General features: G+C 31.7%; 1 protein-coding gene across 1 annotated transcript; it reads left to right on the top strand.

The window, feature by feature from the left end:
* Window positions 1–7,039: 7,039 nt before the first annotated feature.
* Window positions 7,040–10,635, top strand: LOC134243518 (uncharacterized). The gene is made up of 3 exons (XM_062725781.1): window positions 7,040–7,158; window positions 7,518–8,738; window positions 9,815–10,635. Exons 2-3 carry the CDS (start codon window positions 7,659–7,661, stop codon window positions 10,490–10,492), a joined length of 1,758 nt encoding a protein of 585 aa, XP_062581765.1. The 5' UTR covers window positions 7,040–7,158; window positions 7,518–7,658; the 3' UTR covers window positions 10,493–10,635.
* The last annotated feature ends 7,176 nt before the right edge of the window (window positions 10,636–17,811 follow it).

Genomic DNA, 17,811 nt, shown 5'->3' with positions numbered 1-17,811 from the left:
CAAGCTTCTAAACACCAAATGAATATATTATAGTCACAAAAGTTCAAATGAAATGTCACTGGTCATATGCTGAATGTCACTTTCACTGAAAGTCCAGCGTTGAGTGGATTGCGCAATACAGTCTCTGTCTGTAAACACTACACGTCGGTGGATCCTGGATCCTCCTTGGCGTGAGATCCTCACGACTAGTGCGCCTCCTAATGGTCAGTCAGCTAATTCTATCCCACCGTGGATGCCATTGAAATGGGGTTCGTTATATACGTAAATGAACACAAACACCATGTTGTAGATATGGATAAGTGTATATTCAATCAGTATTATCAGTGTTATCACAGCTCTGAAATATATATAAACAATAATAAATATTTGATAACAATACATACATGTAGATCACTTGCCAGATAGTATGGTCAAAATGAGAGTTATTGCCCTTTAATTGTCCTCATATATAACATTAAGAGTTGTCTTTCTTAATCAATAATATGTACAAAATATAAACACTCTGGAATTTATAGATAAAACAATCAGATCAATTATACTGAACTTTTCCAGAATAATATAACTATATAGACAATATTCAAAATATATATACATCATACCTATATGTGATATAAAGCCATTCTCCAAATATACAATATGATGAGTGAAATCTTACTCAGTGATCTGCATATAAATAAAACACAACTTTACTGTATTGCTCTCAAAAATGTACATACAATGATATATGAAATTATTACTTTTCATTATTTACACACTCATAAAATAATCACAAAGACTGAATCTTCATACTTCATATTAGAATATAAATATTTAGGAATTAAATAGATAAACAATTATATAAAGATAATGAAATTAGTAAAAGTCAACTTACATTCTGTCCAGTCTTGGTCATGGTCGTAATTTAGTCATAGAAAATGGACAAACATATAAACAAAAACCAATATGTCTGCTGGTCAGACCAAGATCTCAAACCAAAGTAATTATCTAAGTTAAAAACCAAAAGAGAGGGAAACTAACCAACCAATGAAATCCAAGTTGGCCCTGACACAACACAAGATATAAATAGAAAAGGGACAGGGGTTTAAATGACCACTGTGATGTCATACATCTATAAATAACACAATGAACACAAATTGATATAAATAATTCCATGTGGATTTATTCAATAAATGAAATGCTGAAAAGAAATAAATATGATAATTCAACTGAATTAATTTAATCCTGAAATATAATAATTAATATAAGAAATAAATCACTCTATCACATGTACAAAGTCTAATTCCCAAGATCCAAACACTTGAAGCAGAACTTTACCATCATACCATCCTTTCGTTCACTGAAACATGGCTTCACGAAAACAATATTAACTCGGACATCGAATTACACAACTTCCAATCTCTATTCTGTCGTTGTCGAAAGTCAAAAACGGGTGGGGGCGTGGCAGTATATGTCAAGGACAATATTTTCGCAAAACGCCGAACTGACTTCGAACCAACCACGGTTGAGTGTGTTTGGTTGGAACTTTTTATGGGTGGCCAATCTCACCTGTATGGAACCTTTTATCGACCCCAAACTCTCCTGTATCTATATGGAGTGATATTGAGAACTCCATAGACTTAGCTTATAACACTAAAATAAGTAAAATAATTATCACAGGCGATTTTAACGCAAACTTACTGACCAACAATTATCAATCTGATTATCTCGTCAATATAATGGCTATGTACAACATGACCCAACTATTTGAAGAACCTACTCACTTTACCGAAGAATCTTCTACGCTTTTGGATGTTATTATGGTCAGTGATAATAATATTCTGGAAAAAGCCTACGTTGGCGATTGTTTTCTGGACCAGAACGTACGTTATCATTGTCCTGTCTATGCGTTGATAAGTCAATATAATCAAATATCTCACATATTTAAACGCGAAATTTGGTTATTCAATCATGGCGAATATGATTCATATAGAGATTACCTGAATTCGGTTGAGTGGGAAGAAATACTTTCCGATTCTGACATCGACATCAATGTAAAAAGATTTAACGAAACAATTATAGAGCATGCTAGAAATAACATTCCCAATAAGATAGTGACAATTAGAAAATCCGATTCTCCTTGGATAAATAATGCAATTCGAAAACTTATACGGAGACGGAAACGATTACATTCAATCGCTAAACGAACTGATCATCCTGACAAATGGTATGAATTTAGAAAAGTAAGAAACCAATGTATTTGCACTGTTTGTAATGCTCGCGAGGACTACTACATAAAGCTATCAAATAATATATCCGAGTGTAATGACTCAAGAAAGTTTTGGAATATGGTAAACAAAATATCCAACACTCAGACCCGAAACGACTTACCTCCCTTAGAGGTTAATGGTAGTGTTATTGACAATAATTTCGATAAAGCAACCGCATTTAACAATTTCTTTACGAACCAGTCAAAGATCGACGATTCATCAGCGAGTCTTCCGCATACTAGTATATGTAATAACAATTTCGATTCTGATTATTCTGAAATAATACTGACTGTTCATGAAGTTACTAACGTTCTTCTTTCATTAGATACGTCTAAGGCGACTGGGCCAGATCTCATGAACCCGCGACTTCTAAAAGAAGCTGCAACAATTTTAAGTTTTCCATTATGCAAATTATTCAACAAATCACTCCAAAGATCAGTGTTTCGTACGCAATGGAAACAAGCAAACGTTACACCTATTCACAAAAAAGGCAAAAGGAATGATATCAACAGTCTCGTTTAAAGTCATCATTTCGTAAATTCTATGGTCGATACAATGACCTTGTCAGCAAATACAATTTATCATTGAATGAAATGCTGACTGACGTTTTTCATACCAATTGTTAGTCCATTATTTATACACTGAATTGACTACGGATTTTTTCCGTTATTTCCTGATTATGACAATGAGCACACGGCGGGTGTGACCGGTCAGCAGGGGATGCTCACTCCTCCATGGCACCTGATCCCACCTCTGATGTTTCGGAGGTCCGTGTTTGCTCTGCTCTTGTTTTGTATATTTGTTTAATGGACGTTGAGATTGAATACTGTTCGTTATTTCCATATCCTTATTATATCAACAATTATAGACCTATTTCATTATTGTCAATTACTGGGAAGGTTATGGAAATATGTGTTCATAATCATGTTTACAGTTACTTTGTAGAAAAGATTTTTTTTTGTAATAATCAGTCAGGATTTATCTCCGGTGACTCAACAGTTAATCAATTATTAGATATATCTAACGATATTGGTCGAGCATTAGACTCGGGGAAGGAGGTACGTGCTGTCTTTTGTGATATAAGCAAAGCGTTTGATAGGGTTTGGCATAAGGGTTTGCTTTATAAACTTCGACAAGCTGGGGTAGGTGGGAAACTTTACCATTGGTTCGAAAATTATCTCCAAGGTCGTTAACAACGAGTTGTTATAAATTCATCTTCATCGGGTTGGTGCAATATTGAGGCTGGCGTGCCCCAGGGCTCAATATTGGGTCCACTGTTATTCCTTGTATATATAAATGATATTGTGCTTGACATAAGATCCATTATTAAATTATTAATTACGGACGACACAACCTTATACATTATTGTTGAAAACTCGGCTATCGCAAGAACAATTATAAATAGCGATCTCGATAAAATCCATAAATGGTCTAATCAATGGTTAGTTACCTTTAATCCTCAAAAAACCGAAAGCTTAACAATCAGTTCCAAACGTATCCGAACTTCACACCCAGACTTGTATTTGAATGGACAAAAGATAAGTGAAGTGTCACATCATAAACACCTAGGATTACATTTCTCAGACAACGGTCATGGTCATATCATGTTAATGTTGTCATGGTTACACATTCTAAGACGACTCAAAATTTTATTAGACAGAAAATCTTTAGGAAAACTATACTTTTCATTTGTAAGACCAGTTCTTGAGTATGCAGATGTAGTTTGGGACATTATCCCAAATGATTTAGCTGATAAACTTGAAAAAAATTAACATTGAGGCTGCTCGCATAGTCACAGGCGCGACTAAACTAGTAAGTTTAAATGATCTTTTTCGAGAAGTTGGGTGGGATACATTGCACAGTCGAAGACAAAAACATAAAATAATCAAATTTCACACCATGGTCCATGGAATTGCGCCTGATTACTTATCTTCTTTAATCCCTAAAAGAATCAACGAAACACACCATTATCCTACAAGACGATCCCATTGCATTACTCGACAGAAGTTTAATACAAACCACAATCTTTTCTACCATCAACTACAAAGCTTTGGAACGAACTTCCGATTAATGTCCAAGAAAATCCTTCAGTATCTAATTTAAAACGCGTGCTTAACATTAACTGTTATAAAACCCCAAAATATTTTTTATTTGGTAAGCGCACAGAACAAATTTTACATACACGACTTAGACTTAATTGTAGTACACTTAATTCCCATTTATTTGCAAAACATATAATAGATAATCCTAATTGTGCTTGTGGAAAAATCGAAACAACAACACACTTTTTATTAGAATGTCCTTTATACACCGACTCAAGGAAAAAAATTCATTGACCCATTAGGACCGGTCACTTTACACATTCTTTTATTTGGAGATTCCACTAAGAATTATTCCTTCAATACCAACATTTTTAAACATGTACATCAATTTATTTCTGCCTCTAAAAGATTTATTACTTGAATACTACATGTGGCCGTATGTTATTATTGTTTGATCTTGTACTGCATTGTATGACCGTGTTTATTCCTCATTTACTATTAGTGTTAATTCATGTTATGATATCTCTCTCTACAATATATATTTTTATATATATATTTTTTTCCTTCTCATCTTTGTTTTCATCTTTATTTTTTTCTCGATTATTTTTTTCTATTATACATGTCATTCAACAGGGGCAAATGTCTATTTATAGTTGAAAGTTAATTTAAGGAAACGGATTAATATAAGTTGTTACAACTTGTTTCCGAATCCTGTTTGTATTATCTACTGTGTATATATGATGTCTAATTTGAATGAAATAAAGTTTAAACTAAGTCCAAGTGCTACTTTCATCTGACATTAAAAGTACAACCAGTAGCTCCACGGCCTCCTTTTTGTTAAAATAATTCTACAAGAAAAAAAACCCCTTGATTGAAATGTATTCACATAATGAGACGCACACAAAAATATATCTTGGAAAAAAGAAGAATGTTATGAATATAGTAGGAAGATGTATATTTTTATGCCTCCCTTCGAAGAAGAGAAGGCATACTCGGTATTGCTTTGCAGCTGTCTGTCGGTCCATTTAGTTTCCGTTCATTTTCTTTACAACCGTTGCACATACTGAAATGAAATTTGGTATACAGATATATCTTAAATGTCTAAATTAAATTGACAGAGGTATGCCCCTTGGACTTATCAAAAAACAAATTATTTGCAGTTTCCGTTCATTTTCTTTGAAGAGGTTGCATACATTGAAGTGGAATTTAGTATACAGATTAGTCAGATGAGTATCTAGTTCAAGTTTTGTTTGGGTACGATCGCACCATTCTTGAGTTATGCCCTGTTAGACTCCAATTTGTGGAGGAGGGAGGCATAAGTATTTTACAAACATCTATTGTTTGGTTTATTTTCAAAAATAACTAATGCTATAATTGTCTTTCATTTAAGGCTAATGAGGTTCAATACTTAGATGGGGTTATTTTGTGGGAGATAATGACGATTCCATTGGGTAGTCAGTTGTAGTGGATATCAGTTCATTTCTGTGGATGTGACTCATACATTGTAGGTTGGTAGCCAGGAATGATAAATTTGTTGCCAATCAGATTGACTTCTTTCCTTGTGCTGCTTGCCTTCACAAGTACACCACACCATAATCCGATGTGAACCATAAATTATCGCTCAGTAGTCAGGAATTATGAATCTGTTTTCAGAGGGTATTTCTATTGAAATGGTCTTCTTTGCATATGCTGCTTGCCTGAATAAGTACATCACATGGTTACACATTTCTTTTTCTACAAATCAGATGTCACACTGAAGGAAGAAGATGTGTGAAATTGTCTTCAGAAGTTATTTACTTCACGTCCTACAGTTCATATTTTATTTTTGAATAACTTTTAATTTGCATACAAAATATGAAGTTTCATACTTCTGCTTGGTTATTGTAAACCCAAAAACAAAATCATAGATTGAAGTTCTTTTATTTTTAGATGTTTTAAATACAAAACAGTAAAGCTATACACTTTCCAGAGGCACTGACTTGTTTGTTTTTTATACCCCCCTCAAACGAAGTTTGGGGGGGGTATATAGGAATCACCTTGTCCGTCTGTCCGTCCGTCTGTCTGTCTGTGCAATCGTGTCCGGTCCATATCTTTCTTACAGAGGGACATTTGAATCTACTACTCCACACTAAGATTGCTCATGACCCAAGGGTGTGTCATGACCTTGACCCCAGGTCATTTGGGGAAGTTCAAGGTCACTGGAAGAAAAATTTTATAATTCGTGTCCGGTCCATATATTTCTTATGGATAAACTTGGTAGGTTCTCATTTCACACAAAGATTGTCCATGACCCAAGGACGTGTCATGACCTTGACCCAAGGTCATTTTGGAAGCTGAAGGTAATGAAGAAAATTTTCATAATTCGTGTCCGGTCCATATATTTCTTATGGATAAACTTGGTAGGTTCTTTTTTCACTCAAAGATTGGCCATGACCAAAGAATATGTCACGACCTTGACCCAAGGTCATTTGGAGAAGTTCAAGGTCACTGGTAGAAAAATTTCATAATTCATGTCCGGTCCATATATTTCTTATGGATAAACTTGGTAGGTTCTCATTTCACTCAAAGATTGCCCATGACCCAACAGTGTGTCATGACCTTAACCCAAGGTCATTTGGGGAAGGTCAAGATCACTGGAATAAAAATTTCATAATTCTTGTTTGATATATATCTTCTTTATGGAAGAACTTACTTCTGAAAAAAAACCAGCGGGGGGTATTTTGTCTCGTTTGGACAGTTCTAGTTTATCATGATGCTTTGTTGTTGTTTTAGACTACTTAAAGTTTTGGATAACCTCAATCAAGACATTTGGAGGCAAAGAGGCACCACTGTTTCTTGTTGCCACACACACAGAAACAAAATCTACAGATGTTAGTATTCTGTCTAATAGAAATGTGAAAAAAGAATAACTGATATTAACATATCTTTAGAATGCACAATAACAGTGTTTACGTCAGAACTACAAGAGAACAAACATTTCATTTACAGTAAATCGTATCACACAATTATGTATTACATCCAATGTGGTATTTTAATCTATAATGGATACCTTATTTACAGTTTTATCTGTAATCAGTTAAAACTAATTGCCAGTTTAAATCCAAAATACATGTACATGATTTTCAGATTTTCAAACATCAACACACAATTAAGCATTTACAGTGATAAAATCATAGCTCACAATTATGAATTAATATGTCTAGAATGCTTGCTTTGTTTACTTCTTCAGGAAATAGAGAAGTATTTGGGGGAGTTTTGGAATGCCGTACCTGATGACGATAAAGATTGGTTAAGTGGGTCTCTGAATGATCGAGAATATGCAGTAGGTCTAAAGGAACTTAATGATAATACCAAGGAAATACTAGAGTCAATGAAAAAGTCCATAGTGGAACTATTCACAGATGAGATCAATACAAAGGTTGAGTTGCCTTCTTCATGGGCTCTAATGGAGCAGTTATTGTATGAAGGAGGCTGGAAGGTTTTGTCCCTGAGTGAAATCTGGAAGCTCAACACATCTCTTCCTGATGAATACCAAATCAAAAAAGACAAGGAAATGTCCGAATTTTTAAAATGTTTCCATGACAATGGTCTTCTTTTGAATTTTGGAGAAGCAGACTTGAGGGAACATGTTATACTAGATATTCAGTGGTTTGCTAATGCTTTCAGCAAGATAATTGCTGATGAAAATCACATAAATAAAGATTGTAAAAGGAAATTAATTAAAGAGTGGAAATCCTTCAACAAAACGGGGGAACTTAAAGATAAAGTGATAAATGCACTGTGGAAAGATGAACCCTCTTACTTGAAACATAAAAGTGAAATTATGCCATACATGGAGAAACTTCAAATGCTGGTACCTTTGAATGCATATGAGGCTGTATCAGAAGGTGGCATGTCATGGTACGTCCCATGTATGAACAAAAAGCAGTTTAAAGCTGACTTCTGTGAAGATAAGTGGGAATGCTCATCCATTTTCTGCTATCGATTCAGTTCCTTTGCCATGTTTGTGTTCTACAGACTGGTAGCATACTGCATAAGTTCTCTAAGATGGAGTGTAGCAAAAGATGAAGATAATGAAGGGAGTCCATGTCTTTATCAAACAGGGGCAGTGTTTGATCACAATGAACATACTGTTGTTGTTGGCATATGCAATGATGATATTCAGTTGCAGGTGCTGAGAATCAAACCATTGACTGTAGAGAAAGGTGTATCAAATGAAATTGGAGTCTCCATTGATAAAGCAATAAAAAAATTGACAGAAACATTTATTGACACAAAAATATTTCATAGAGGATACAAATGTCAAAACATTATTTGTAATGAGAAAGATCTATCTTTTACCCTTTCAAGTGAGCTTTCCGAGATCAAGGCAGAAGAAACGCAGTGCAAGTGTCAACTTCGGGAGAAACATGTGATAAATGTACAGAGGACACAGGGATTCTGGGAAAAGGTAACAGTTATTAATCTTTATACTCCCTGTACAACAAAAATCGAAAAATCTATTTTTAGGACTTACATTGTCTGCCTGTCTGTTGGCATATATGTATATTTAAGTCCAGCCAATAACTTTGTTGGAAAAAACACTGGCACAATATATTTTTACCAGCAGAGGAATTGTACTGATTTTGACCATATAAAAGATCAATGAATGAAAAAAATATTAAAGAGAGAGACATTTGAGGTTTATATTTTACACAGAGAATTCTTGATATAAATGCAAGGCCAATAGTCCAGTTCAAGATCACTTTCAGAAATAATTTTTTTAAAAATAAAATCAGTGTTACCATACCTTGTAAAATGGACCATTATTTGACTCAACGATTTCTTACGACCCAAGAATGTGTCATGATTTGAACTTATTTAAGGTAATATGATGTTTACCTGAAAAAATAATTGGAAACTCAAAATGAAATAAAGAAATGTAGTAAGGTATATCTGCATACTTCAAACTAATATTGCTTATAATCTCAAAATGTGTCATGACCTTGATCAAAGCACCAAGTTTCTTTCAGACCAGTGCAGAGTCGATGAACTGTATTGCAAGAGATTAATGGATTTTTAATCTTTTACCAAAATTGTGCAATTAACTATCCATTGTCTCGTGGTTCGGGTACCAGGGTTTTAGAAGCTCTGATGAGTACATGTACATTATGTTTCTCTCTAGATAAATCTTTCATTTCACTTTATTCCTAATTTTCCAAATTGATGTGATGATACCAACTCAATGATATCTAATGGTAAATTAAAATTGTTTTTATCCTAATTGTTCTTGCTTGACCTACAACAGGGCCCTTTGTTATAATCACCTTGGAAAACAAACTGTACTTGCATTAGGGTTTAGCTTTGCTTAATATATGGGGAATCATCTTATAAATTTTAATCTTGGTTTATAATGTTTTTTTCCTAAGTTGGCTCCATTAGATGAACTAAGATTGATTTTGTTTCAGACAAAGTTGGTTATTTCCAGCACTTAGTTTCTAGGTTAAGATTGGTTTATTATAATAGCTATGGTTTATTTTGTTTCAGAGAGAGTCGAGTGATTCCAGTACTCCTGTGGCGTCTGGACAAAACCTAGAAGGCCGGTCTAGATTTGCAAAACTTGGCATGGCCACAAACGATGTGTTAAATAAGGCATGCAGAGATGTTCTGGAATCAGAAATTCCTGCATCTGATATTGAGAAAGAGGTGAATTTATTATCAAACAAAAAAAGGAATAATATGAAATTGTATACACATCAAGAAGATCTTTTGAAAAAAGCAAAAAATTCTGGATATGAGGAATTTGATATTTCATTAACATACAAGTGCATTAGAAACATTTGTTCAACGATCCCTAAACCAACAAAAGGAAAATGGGGATATGACACTATGCCTGCAGCAGGAGAGGTGACAGTGGGTGACGATATCGAAAGAATTAGATTAATTCGAAATGAATTGACTGCACATGTGAGCTCAGCCTCCATACCGCAGAAAGAATTTAATGACACTTGGTCGATGATGTCGGATATCTGTCGAAGACTGGAAACTTTCACTGGAAAGAAGTACTTAGATGATCTTAATTACATTGAAAAACTTACCTTAAGAAGAGAGGACGAGAATGCTATTATAGAAAAAGTCAAACTGCAAGAAATCTTGGAGAAAATGAAATCAAATGTGCTTGAATTTGAAAAAATTCTCAAACCTAATGTAGGTGCTACAAATTAGGGTTCGTAGAATGCTGTATAGAATACCAAAGAATAGTGAGACTTGAATTGCAATTCACAAACAATTTTTTTTATGTCGTGTATTTGATATTTGGGTCCGTGTAACACTTAACAATTCAAATTTCTAAAACGATTTAGAGTTTTAGAATGTTAATATATTAGTTCAAATATCTAACATTCAAAAACTTGAACTGATTTGGTATATTGAAATTTACTATTTTAGTTCAAAATCTAAATTTTCAAATTTCCAAATAGGTTTTAGAATTTTAATATTTTAGATTTTTACCTTAAAATTTCAAAATTCAAATTACCAAAAACGATTAATGGAATTAAATAGTTTGAGTTTTTAGTCTACCGTTTGTTCAGAAAATTTACACTTAACAATCTAAAGTTCGGTAATATTTTTTGTCTTTCGATTATTTGAAATTAGCTTCAAACATCTAAAATCCTACTTTGAAATGTTTAAGATTTTTAGAAATTTGGAATTTTGATTCAAATGTTCAAATTTCTAATAACTTAAAACACTTTAAGTTTTTGGAATTTTACTTTAGATATCCAAAATTTAAACCAGGTATAGAATTTCATATTTTGGATATTTGAATTAAACTTCTAAAAACTCAAAATTTACAAACGTGTTTTGTGTTTTTAAAAATTGAGTTTTTAAATCAAAATTCTAAATTTCTAAAAATCTAAAGCGTTTGAAAGTTGGAAGTTTGAAGTAAATTTTAAATAATCAAAAGACGAAAATGTTATAGAATTTTAGATTGTTAAGCGTAATACTTCTAAACAAACGGTAGATAAGAAACTCAAAAGTTTAAAATAGAAAATTTGTTTGTGGAAATTTGAATTTTAAATATTTAAGGTAAAAATCTAAAATCTCAAAATGAAAAACCTGTTTGGAAATTTGAAATTTTAGATTTTTGAAATAATATATTAAATTTCAATATACCAAATCAGTGTGAGTTTTTGAAAGTTAGATATTTGAACTAATATATTAACATTCTAAATCTCTAAATCGTTTTAGAAATTTGAATTGTTAAGTGTTACACGGACCTATTTGGAACCGAGATGTATCAGAAACTGAATTAAAGGTTTGAAACATTGGTAAAAATCAAAATGTTGAATATACTATGAATTCAATCTTTAAACAATGAATATTTTTCAAACTTTATAGAATTAATGAATACCATTAGAAATTGTACATATTGTGTTTTTTAGGTTAATTATATAGACTTAATTTTTTTAAATTAATATATATATATATATATATATATATATATATATATATATATATATATATATATATATATATATATATATATATGTCCAAAATGTGTATATTATACAATTATACAATTATTGCTGGTTTTTGAGGTCAATACAATGATTTAGCCATCTGAGGAGTACAATATTCACCAAGCCCGAAGGGCTATATATATGTCCAAAATGTGTATATTATACAATTATTGCTGGTTTTTGAGGTTAATACAATGATTTAGCCATCTGAGGAGTACAATATTCACCAAGCCCGAAGGGCGAGATTAATATTGTACTTCGAAGATGGCTAAATCATTGTATTGACCGAAAAAAACAGCAATAATTGTTTTATTATATGATTCACTGATAACTGATAAAATGATACAGCTCATTACTTGTTTGCATTTTAAGTCCTAGCCAGATACAAGAGAGTAGCAGAATTAAAACGTTAATAAACCTTACCAGGCGTATCAATTTGATTTTTTTTTATAAAATCAATTTTAGAAGACATAAAAGAAATATATATTGTCAGTGTTTTTATAGGATAGATTTTGAAAGGAAGAAGTATTATCAGGAAAAACTGACTGCCAAAAAGTAAAAACAAATTAATGTTCAGTAAGTGTTGGAGGGGGGGGGGGGGTGTCCCTGCATACCCTCTTAATTACCACCCTTACCTAAAAAATATATTCGCTTATGTTTTGTTCACATGAAATTACATATCATTCTCGTTTAAATAGCTTTTTAAAACAATTTGTATCAATTTGGAATTCCCAAATCTATTTTTAGATCAATGTAGAGGAAATAAATCCTTGTATTGACCTGGAACGTCACGTGCAGGTCAATACAACGTAATATTTTTCTAACATAGTTGGATCTCAGCCAATCAGAGAGATGGAAATTATTCAATCATATAATAAAATAAATTATATAACAGTCACAGTGTCCGGCAATGAATATTAAAAAAAAGAAAAAAACGACAACACAAGTTGTAAAACGTTAGCGCTTTCATTTCAAATTCTTCAGACGTTTTACTTTAAACATGTGTCCTCCATCAAATGTTTAAAGTAAAACGTCTGAAGAATTTGAAATCCTTATATGAAAGCGCTAACGTTTTACAACTTGTGTTGTCGTGTTTTTTTTTTTTAATATATATATATATATATATATATATATATATATATATATATATATATATATATATATATATATATATATATATATATATATATATATATATATATATATATATATATGTAATAGTGATAGTTTTATACTATTTTAAATATTATGATATTCAAATGTATAATTTAATAATTATACATTTATGAATAAGTCCCAACTGATTTTAAACTCTAAAGTGAATTAAATCTATGTGTCAATCAACATTGACCAAAATAAATAATTTAAACTCAAATATTGGAACCTTTCACTTATATAATTAATTAAATAAAATACTTTTAAATTCCGAAATAAAACAACCTAAATAAAATAAAATAAACAATTAGTAAAACTTTGGATCCACCCATGTTACTTCTAGTACACCTGTGTAAGGGTACATGATCATGAGTAGTTTTCATCTTACTACAATTTCATTGGTCTTAAATTTACCTCCAAATTCCTAACATTCAGACAAAGACACTTTTCAGCTGACAATGCATGAGTCTACATGCCAATATGAATTATTCTTAATTTAATGAAATCTGACTGACTGTTTCAAAGAAACTGTAAGTATCATTATTTACTTTTTAAAATACATAACTTAATATCAAATACTTTCATATTCATAATTTCTGATTTCTGAAATTAATAAACTGAATGAGAGATTTTTGGAGTGAGAGATAAAATTTATATTGCAGAGTCCAGATTTATTTATTCATTCTTTATACTCTGCTGCACATTTAAGAAGATATAGGAGTCAAGCTTTGTTCCACAAATAGGTACCAATTTATATATTTTTGCAATACAGGTTTATTATTTTATTGTGAGAATTGTAAATGTGATATTTAATAATAATTTCCATTTATTGTATTGTCAACATAAAGAATCTATTTTCTATATGAACGTTTAATATCAGCTTTACATGTATTTCATGGTATTTTATAAAAGTCTGATTCAAGGGGAATAACTTGTGAATTCCACAAATGCTATGTACATGTATTGATGTTTTATGATTTGTTATAATGTGAAATACTATTGTTATATCATGATTGAATATGTATTGTATTTTCAGGGCTATAATTTGATAACATGATGACTCCCTGAATAAACCATGTAAACGAACCCGCAGGTGTTATTGTCTATCAACGACCCCTGTTACAAAAATGGCATCCACGGTGGGATCTGGTGTTCAAAAATGGACTGGTTCAAATTCAACTGTGAACTCTGGGACATCATAGGAGAAAGAACATTCATTGGACTGAACATTTCTACAAAATTATAGTTTGCCATATATGCAAGTATTTAGTTATATGTGCACATTTTATTTTGTTTTATAGAATTCACTGAGCATGCTTTAATTGATATTGTTTGCAAATACCAGAGAGTATTTTTTTCTTTCTTTTCAAAGATTATTTTTTTCACACTCCTTTATTTTGTATTTGTGTGAATTAAGTATTTTCATATCATTTTTTTTTTTTGCTTTCAATTGAATTATTAGAAAAGCCTGTGAGAAAGAACAGAGAGAATGAAGTACTACTAAATACATAAGATCACTAATTCCTAACTTTCTCCTCCTTGACTATTTGACCTATCAGTGATCTTGAGTGACCTTTGACCTAGTAAAATTTATTAAATTTGATTTTTGGTAAAACTAGACCAAAAGATTTAAGTAAAACCAGTTTTTGAATTTAAAAATCCCATTTATAAATACTCAGTAATTTAAACTAGTTTAAACTAAAAAAAATAATTTCATAATTTGTAAATTCATAATAGTAAATTTTATTTCAGAAGTAGGAAAGCTAAGGGCAAAGCTGCTAGACACTCAGTGAATTTAACGCTGAATTATGATGGAATTCACCCTGGCAATATTTTAAGTTTAGCCATCATTAAGGAAATTTTATAAGATGTTCAAAAGGAATGTTATCATTAAAATGAACATGTAATTTATTTCCATATACAGTGAGCGTCTGTATACATACATGTTGTAGACGTGGTCAGGCGTTTTTGAATTTCTGATTGAGATTTTCCGTTTGTCAAGTTTAATTTGTGTAAAACTTGCAACTTTACTTGTGGTATATATGTCTAAAGTACAATCCATATTGACTCGGTATTAATTAGGTGTGTTAATCTCATCAATTAAGAAAAGTCAATCTCCATGTTATTGACCTTACCAATAATTAGGTGAGTCAATCTCATCAGTTATCAAAGGGTCAGTAACTCTGCATTTCATAAAGTATCCTTTTGGTTACTTTGATACAAAGTATATTTCCGTACAACCTTTCCGCTTATTTATTTTAATGCATATGTAAGTGCACATAGATATAGTGCATCTCGTGCAGTTTTGCGCGTGCGATTTTTTTTACCGTGCGATTTCTTTGTGTGATTTTTTTTTGTTGATAGACATTGTAGGATTATAGAACATTAGTGTGTGAGTACTTATTTTCTTCAGTCGAAAATGGCTGCAAAGAATCCCGAGAAAGAAACTGACAAACATCTTAAAGAAGAACAAGAGGAGCAAGAAGATCAAGCAGTCACACAAGCTGACATCAAAACCATGGTTCAGTTTTTAAAACAAAATACAAAATACAAGATCTTAACACAGGAAGAGTATGAAAATCTAACACATTCTCATGTCAAACTAGAGGATGAAGAAGGTGTCCCTAGATCTTCTACACCAAAGCCCTATAGTATGTACAATGTTCCAAGGGTTGATCCTTTCCCTATGTTTAGCAATGTACCATCTAGCAATACTATTTCTTTATCACATCCAAAAATACCAGTATTTTCAGGGGAAGAAAAATCTGAAACATCTTTTGAAGTTTGGAAATTTGAGGTCAAATGTATTCTTAAAGAAAGAAATTTCTCCCTGCCCATTACATTACAAGCCATTAGAAACTCTTTAAAGGGGAAGGCTAGGGGATTATTACTTTCTTTATCAGAGGAGGCAACTCCTGTAGACATTATTGAGAAATTAGAAGGTGTTTTTGGCAATGTTTATGATAGCGAAACAATTATGCAAAATTTTTACATGCAAAGACAAGAAGCCAATCAATCCGTGGCTGAATATGGCATTAAGTTAGAATCAATATTACAATCAGCTGTAGAAAAGGGTCATATTAGCAAATAAGCCAGGAACGATATGTTAAGAACAAAATTTTGGTCAGGATTAAGAGATTCTGAATTGAAAAATGCTAGTAGGTATAAATATGAAACCGTAAAAGATTTTGACACTTTACGCAAAGAGATCAGAGCAATAGAATTAGAAATTTCAAATTCAAAAGCAAGCAACTCAGAAATCCCAACTTCAAAAAGAAATGTAGCACACAATCCTTTAACATCTACAGCAGACCCTACTAACAAAGTTCTAGAAAATATTCTCAAGAAAATGGAAAAGATGGACCAAAAGATGAGCGCTTTTGAGACTAGATTATCTGAGATTAACAGATCAGGGGGAGATAATTCAATGCGAGGAGGACATAATCATGGTCGATTTCAGTACAACAGAGGTGCTACCAACTACAGCAGAGGTGCTGGCAGATTTTACCAACAACAGAAAAACCAATCATTTGAATATGACCAATCATCACCAAATTATAACAGAGGATTTTTCAGAGGCAGATCATACAGAGGTGCTAGAGGTTTCAGTAGAGGTTATTCCAACAGAGGAATTCCACCTCCTGCTAATAACTACAAAGAAAATCGAAAAAACTAGAAAATGTCTGTATTGTGGAGCACATTACAGACATAAATCCTGAAACAAAACAAAGCTCCAATTCTGAAAATCTTGAAATAATAAAATGTGAAATTTGCAATCAATCTGGTCATTCTGATTTATTTTGTAGAGTTAGGAAAGATCATTTAACCCCTTCTCTACCGCATCGGTCAATATGACCGATAGCGCGTTAAAACACGACATCGCGATAACAGGATCTCCGTATCTTTTCAATAATAGAATAAAGGTATATAATCTATATATCATCTTTTAGGAAATTTCCTCTACTTTCAGACCCTGTAAAAATTTCGAACCTTAAAAATCGGTAATGAATAGATTTTACGTTTTAAAGACATTCGTGACTTTTTAAAAATGACGTTATTTTCCAAAGCAAGGACGATTTTCCCGACGATAGATATATTTTTTCTAGATTAAATCATTAAGAAAAAATTAATATGTTTAAAAGGGATATTTTCTCTGCTTTTAAAATATGTAAAAATTTTTGCTTTTACTTTTAGATATTTTATAAAAACAAGAATTTTCTTCCACTCATGTGATTTTTCTGGGTTTTATTCGTAATATTTAAATAAACCTCAGTTTTACCTTTATTTCTATATTGAAATAGGGAAAACAAAATACAGCTGGTAAAAGTAGAAAAAATTTCCATTTCAACAAGCCTTTACTTGTCTCTTTATGTTCGGTATTTTCTGAATGGTAATAGTTTGAGTTTTGAACCTCTGTGTATTTTTTGTAGAAAATTCGAGTGTTATCTATATTTAACGTCAAAGTCGTTATCGTTGCGCCTCATTCGGAACAACGTGTTTAGTACTATTAAATTTAATTAAATTTTTTTTATTTAAATGAATGATTATAAAAAAAATAATTGTTTTCAAATAATAATAATCATCTTTACACCTTTAGAGAGATGTACCTTTTTGTTATTTATGAAACGTGCTGTTAGTTCATTGTTGATAAAAAGAAAAACGCTGATTCCTAAAGGTCTAACATTACGTCAAAAGAAAAAAAAAGATTTCATTGCTGTTTGATTTAAAATATATTCCCAATATGATATACTATTAAACATATACTGACATGAAATTTACAATAAATAAAAAACAACAAGTTTGAAACACTATGTTTTAATACAAATTCTCGCATTCACACGACTCATTACGGTATGAGTTGATATTAAT

This window comes from Saccostrea cucullata, unplaced genomic scaffold, assembly GCF_032062105.1.
Source record: "Saccostrea cucullata isolate Sc308-1 unplaced genomic scaffold, CSIRO_AGI_Scuc_v1 ctg7549, whole genome shotgun sequence".
Lineage (NCBI taxonomy): Eukaryota > Metazoa > Mollusca > Bivalvia > Ostreida > Ostreidae > Saccostrea > Saccostrea cuccullata.
The sequence above is the reverse complement of the archived record's forward strand: the minus strand, read 5'-3'. Positions and strand labels throughout refer to the sequence as shown.

Excerpts from the sequence above, each read along its gene's own strand:
- LOC134243518 (XM_062725781.1), top strand. The coding sequence starts at position 7,659 with ATGAAAAAGTCCATAGTGGAACTATTCACAGATGAGATCAATACAAAG. Across the intron at positions 8,739-9,814 it reads CACAGGGATTCTGGGAAAAG|AGAGAGTCGAGTGATTCCAG; the intron begins GTAACAGTTATT and ends ATTTTGTTTCAG.